General features: G+C 58.0%; 1 protein-coding gene across 1 annotated transcript; it reads left to right on the top strand.

The window, feature by feature from the left end:
- Positions 1-4,702: 4,702 nt before the first annotated feature.
- LOC133914720 (uncharacterized) lies at positions 4,703-5,694 on the top strand. Its single transcript, XM_062357763.1, has 2 exons — positions 4,703-4,863; positions 5,331-5,694. The coding sequence occupies exons 1-2, from the start codon at positions 4,703-4,705 to the stop codon at positions 5,692-5,694; spliced, it is 525 nt and encodes a 174-aa protein (XP_062213747.1).
- The last annotated feature ends 818 nt before the right edge of the window (positions 5,695-6,512 follow it).

The following is a 6,512-nucleotide window of genomic DNA, read 5'->3' as shown; positions in this document are numbered from 1 at the left end:
TGTGCCCAAAAATGGGATGTAACTTTCCAGGATGGAGCAAAAGTAATCGCATGCTTTAATTGTGTTGTTTGACTTTCTATTTCTCAGCCTCCTATTTATCCACTACATATGAAGTGCGAGGGTGCAAGTTGGCATCCTCTAAAGAATGTGATGTGTAATGGTTACAGCCTTACAGGACGGATATGTAGATTTGCAAGAACATTTGTATCTGAGATGTTTCTTACTCTGTGGTTCAAATGGCTGCAATTGTCAGCACAACTTTCTTGAGGTTTTAGTTTTTCAATACGGTTGCTAAACCTTTACTTTTCTCCCAACTACATCCAGTTTGACAACATGCTCCTTTTGTTAGGCTCATGTGTAGTTCATGCACCTCATTCATTAGCTCATGTCTATTACTATGTGAGTTGATTTATTCTCTACATTTATAGATCAGGGATCTTAAGTATCTTTCATATGGACCTTTGGTTTTGCCGGTAGCCATTTAGTTTAATGATTTTATAGTAGCTTTGGATTGCATAATAGATGAATGATGAAGGCTGGGTGGAGTAGAGAAACAAATCTTTTAATTGCAGTAAGTTTCCTTTTTTAAAACACTCATCAGTGACGGGTCAAGTCTAGACCTATCACTAATGTGAACTTATCAGTGATGTACAATCATTAGTGACAGGTCAGGTCTAGACTCGTCACTAATGTGGACTTATCAGTGGCACTTGTCACTAATGAGGGTAATCATCTATCACTAATAGATTTTTTTGAGGTAGTGCCACAGCCACCATGTTGCCTCTTCCCACCGTGTCACCACTCCTGTACACCGTGCGTGTCACCACCTGCCACACCGTCCCTCAGCTTGCCGCATCACCATCACCCACCCAGTCGTGTGCCACCAGCCCGCTACTGTCGGCCGCCATTGTGCCATGCCTATTGTGCATCATGTCGCCGCCCTAGCTGCACAGTTGTGCCAGCCACCTACGACGTTGCCGCCGGCTGTTGTGCCACCTCACGCCGGCCATCGTGCCATCTCTCTCTCCCTGCCAGGAAGAGATGAGAGAAAAGGAAAGGAAAGGAAAGAAAGGAAAGAGAAGACAAGGAAAGAGAAGAAAAGAGAAGAAAGAAAAGAAAGGAAAGAGAATAAAGAAAAGAAGGAAAGAAAGAAAGAAGAAAGAAGGAAGAGGGAAGAGGAGGAAGGAGAAAGGGCGAAAAGGGGAAGAATTGGAATCCTCCCAATTTTGCCAAATTCTTCATCAATCCTTCGAAGGTGATTCCTAAGTAATCTCTAGATGCTTGTAGATGAGTTGAGTCAGTCAATTCTCATGGGATATATGATCAGCAATCCGATTTACTTACAATAGCCGTTGTTTGAGATGAAGATGTGACATCCGAAGTATTCCGTCCTTTCATTTTAATTGAGCAAGGTTTAGCTAGTATGGAAAGTCTAATTCAACCTTGAGGTGGAGATGTCACATTCGTTCTTGCTGTAAGAGTATTTCAGTTTGGCATGCTTTTGAAGTAATGCCAAATATGTGACATTTTCTGGTGTAAGAAGCGTCCTTCTATGCTATACGTGTTTCTAATACGTTTTGGTGCCAAATATATACATGTGGAGGTGGTAGTACTTCCGAGTGTGCTTAAACAGGGTTCCTCAGTTGCCTTCGGTAAAATGAAAGTAATGTAAGGGGTGTAATTTAGTACTGTGTTTATATTCATATCTTACTTCTTTTATGAATAGATTGAAGTATTTTCTCCTTTCTATTTTATTCAAATCATGAACGATATTGCATTTTATGAATTAAATCTATGCCATTTTAATAATTGTGATTATGTCATTGGCATCACGATATGAGTGTTGTTCATCATGATGAGTTATCAAAAGAAGAATTAAGAATTGACATTGTCGGAGGATTAACTCCAGTTGCAGTGATCCTGAGAGACCCCTTTTTAGAGATTCGGCAGGGGGGATGATCCTGAATACGTTCGTCGGAGAAATAAATAGGAATGAATGCAATGGCCGATGGTGGGGGTGTTGACCTAGCGCAAGAAGAAATAAATGCACCGGAATTTAAATAGGTTCGGGCCGCACGGGGAAGTAATACCCTACTCCTGTATGGATGCTATAACTGTCTTGAGGAAGTCCCTCAAGGATGTTGCTGGTTACAAGAACGTTGGTCTATCTAAGAGCTTGAGACTCCTTGTTCTTCGGCTGGGACTGGGCTCAGCCTTCCTCACAGTGTTTCTCTTGCGCTGTGTTCTTGTCTATCCGTTATCTCTAACCGTCTTCTTCAGCTATGCTCTTTCTTGTGTCTCTGTTCACTTGGTCTTTCCTTTTGTGCCGCCGGCTGCTTTAAGTACCCGCCTGCCGCGACATGCCCCGAACGGAAGGAGGGGGCACGAGTTCCGAGACGCCATAAATGGAAAGGGCGTCATCATTTCCTCTGAGCGAAGTGACCGGGGGTGGAAAATGCGTCGCACGTCCGGTCATCCGTCACAATAAATGCCCTGCCAACGGGCGCCGTGGAGAGGGCCCACCGGGCAGCCGCAGAGCAGCCCGGCGTGCCCGCCCTGTCTTGTTCCCTTGCCACAGCAGCGTGGCAGGCGGAACATCTTGGTCCTTACGATGTTATCCCGAGACAGGCCGGATGGCACAGGACGGGACCCGTGCAATTAATAACCCCACGCCTCTCTGCCAAAACATGGCAGGAACTGACGCTGAGCGCAGCGGGAGCAGTTAGAGGTGACAGGCCATGCACGCTCATTAAATGTGGCCTCGGGCCCTTGACTGGTTGACACCTCATCGGTGGGCCCCTCGGGGGCCTTTCTGGGTCGTCGGGGTACCGAGTGCTCGGGGGTACTGTTCTCCTCCCCGAGCACTCTCTGCCGAGAATGCCTTTCCTTGTCCTCGGGGTACCGAGTGCTCGGGGGTACTGTTCACCCCCCCGAGCACTCTCTCCCGAGCACTCTTGTATGGATCCTCGGGGAACCGAGTGCTCGGGGGCTGCCGCACGTAGCCCCGAGCACGCTCTCCCGGAACTTAGCTCTCCTGGTCGTCGGGGGACTAGGGTGCTCGGGGGTGACCGTACACCTCCTCGATTACTTTCTTCCCGGTACTTGGATTCCGTGGATCATCGGGGAACTGGGGTATTTGGGGGCCACCGACTGTGGCCCCGAGCACCTTCTCCTGTGGCTTGATCTTTTCTCATCCTACAGGAGAGACCCCGCGGGATGGCGCCATGTGGCGGATGGCTGGCCTGGCCTCGGGATTCGGGGACCCCCGGTTCTTGACACACCGACAGTAGCCCCCGGGCCCATTGGCAGGCAATGGCCCAGAGACTGCGGATGGGCCCTTCGTCGCGAACGAGGCCGAAGCCAGCGCGAACGCCACATGGCGAGCTTTCAGAAGGTGGTCCCTTCGGTCCGGGCCTTTGGTGCGGCCCAATGGGGAGCCGAATGGACACGCGTCCACAAAACTCCCGAAGGGTATGACAACGGGACGGGTGGTGCGTGATGACGGAGCAGGCAGCACGCACGGCAGCCACGCGAATCAAGGAAAATATGCCTGGTAACCGCTGACACCGCACGACCTGTGGGAGACTCGCCTGGCGGTTGTGTCGATCGAGGAAACCGTCCCGCCGAGTGCGCTGTGGCAGGAGACGTTTGAATTCCCTGGGATATAAAAGGAGGAGGGGAGCGAACCGCCCTCCTCTTTACGCCATCTCGTGATCCAGCCCCTACTTTCTTTGCACTCTTGAGCCCTTAGACTCTCCCTAGGCGATCGGAGCACCTCCCCTTCTCCACCGTCCAGATCATCTCTCACCCCGACGAAATGCCGAGAGCAGGAGGAAGCCGCCGCGACAGGACTCCTGACGGCGTGCTGCCCGAGTCTTGCCTGTCGAATGAAGAGGCGGCGGGGAAGATTCGGAAGTTGTTGGTCCCCGAGGGCCAGCAGGGGGCCCTGGTGGTGACGCCGGCAAGCTTCCCGCCGGCGACGACTCACCCGGGGTGCATCGTCCTGTTCACCTCCTTTGTGGCGGTTGGGCTGGTGCCGCCGTTCTCCACGTTCTTCCTTCAAATCCTCGACACCTACGGGATTCAGCTGGTGCACCTGAGCCCCAATTCGGTCGTCATCCTGGTGGTCTTTGCCCACTTCTGCGAGATGTTCGTGGGGGTGCCGCCATCGGTGACACTCTTCTGGCATTTCTTCGCGCTGCGGTTTGCCGGGAAGAAGAGGGGCTTCTCCACCGCGGACATCGCTGGGTGCTACAGCTTCCGGCTGCGGGACGGCTTGGGGGAGCGATACATTCCTCAGGTGCTGCGAAGCAAGTGGGAGGAATGGCGGCGCGATTGGTTCTACGTCGACGTCGACCCCCACGACCGTCTCACCCTGTCGGAGGTGGCGGCGGAGCCCCAGAAGGCGACCTGGGAGGTGTCGCCGCCGACGGACGCGCGGCTGGAGCCGGTCTTGGAGCACATCGGGTTCCTGCGCGATGCTGGGCTCACCTCGGTGATGGTGATGGTGGACTTCCTGTGCCGCCGCTTGGCGCCCCTGCGGGAGCAGGCCGGGCCTTGCTGGCTCTACACTGGCCCTGAGGACATCACTCGGACCCAGATCGGCGAGGAATGGGACCTGGGCATGCCGGAGTTGAGGGGCATGCTCCGGGTGGTGACCGGGGTGGATGAGCTGAGCTGGGCGGAGCTCCCGTGGAAAGAGATGGCGCTCTGCACCAATCCTGAGCGGGTGGCGATCCAGGCGAAGCTGCTAGAGTTCGACGCCCAGGGGTTGGTCAACCGGCCGAGGCGCCGAAGTCCCGAGACCACCGTGACCCCCGGGGTGGACGAGGCGGCCGGCGAGGAGACCGCAAGTGGTCCGGCGTAGGCTGGTGGCCCGGGCGCCACGAGCGGCGAGCCGCAGGCCAGCAGTAGGGCTGCTGCGGGCAGCAGCCGCCGCACCAGAGGAGGACTGGGGGAACGCCCCTGGCTCTTTATTCCTGTGCCGGAGTCCCCGTCGTCGCCGTTGCCAGGCGAGGGGGGAAGCCGGGATGGCCAGTAGTCCAGCGCGGGGCTGTCGGCGGGGGCGGTATCTGCGGTTCTGGAACCGCACTTTGGTCTGCTTGGGCCCGATCCGGCGCCCGGAGACCATGCGCGGCCCTGCAGAACCCCCAGCGGAAGAGAAGGAGGGAGGACTCCGGGCCAGCGCCATCGAGCCCGGAGTTCAGGATTTCGGCAGCAAGATGGCAGTACCGAAGACCCACAACCACGTAAGTTTCGTCCTTCATTCTTTCTTGGGCGTGCTTTGCCTGGACTAAGTTCTGGATTTTGATCTCGTTCTTCTCCTGCAGGCCGCCTATGGGTGCCGCCGAGAGTCAGGGGCGGCCAGAGGTGCCGAGGCCGGCGCCAGCCCCCGAGCCGAGCGCGCCCGAGCCGAGTGCACCGGCGGAGCCAGGGCTGGCAAGCGCGGTGGCGGAGCCGGGGCCAATGGACGCGGCGGTGGAGCCTGGGCCGACGGATGCAGCGGTGGAGCCTGGGCCGATGGGCGCGGCAGCGATGCCTGGGCCGATGGGCGCGGCAGCGATGCCGGGGCCGGCGGACGCGGCGGCCGAGGCGGGGCCGGTGGATGCGGCAGCCGAGACAGAGATGCAGCCGCTGCCAAGCGTCCGGCGCCGTCCGAGCCCACCCCAAGCGCGCCGAGCGTGGGACGGGTGACCGCGTGGCAGTTTTTGGGGACCCCGAGGCCCCCGGGGGAGGCTCGCAGGGGACCCAGCGCCCAGCCGCCGCCCAGCCAACCCGCCGAACCTCTCCCGGTCGTGCTTGGGAGCGCCCGGGAGGTGATCAGGCGGCTGGAGGCGGCCGTAGCGGAGGAGATGGCGCAGCGAGAGGCAGAGCTCGCCGCTCTGGCCACGGAAAGAGCGCAGCTCGCCGCGGCTTGGCGCGTTTTTGACTCTAGCCTTGCCGCGGCGCGCGCCGCCAACGAGGACGAGCAGCACGCCATGGAGGAGGGCTGGAAGGCCTTGGAGGAGGCCCGCGCGAAGGTCACGCGGGAGCGGAAGGCTCTGGAGGACACCCGCGCGGAGGTCGCGCGGAGCGGGAAGAGCCGCCCGCCTGGCCGAGGCATCACGGCAACAGGCTGCCGAGGCCCTTGCCAGGGAGAGGCAGGCGTAGGAGCGGGAGGAGGCGGCGGTGAACCGCGAGAGGGCAGCAGAGGCCTTCCAGGCCGACCTAGCTCGCCAGAAAAGCGAAGTCGACCGGACCCGCGCCGAGCTCCAATACTGGGCGGAGGAACTCTAGGATGTCGAGGGGGAGCTCCAACGCCGGGAGGAGGACGTCACGATCCGGGAGACCGACGCCGAGATGACGGCGGCGGACTTGGGCGCCCGGGAGGATCTACTGGCCCGCCGGGAAGCAGAGGCTGCCGAGGTGGCGGCGGCCGCTGCTGCCAGGGTGGAGCGGATCGCCAAGTCAGAGGCGGAGTTGGCCACCCGCGAGCAGGCCCTGTCCGTCCTGACGGGGCAGGTGAAGCTGGC

This window comes from Phragmites australis, chromosome 4 (assembly GCF_958298935.1).
Source record: "Phragmites australis chromosome 4, lpPhrAust1.1, whole genome shotgun sequence".
Lineage (NCBI taxonomy): Eukaryota > Viridiplantae > Streptophyta > Magnoliopsida > Poales > Poaceae > Phragmites > Phragmites australis.
This window is presented reverse-complemented; position numbering and strand designations above follow the sequence as displayed.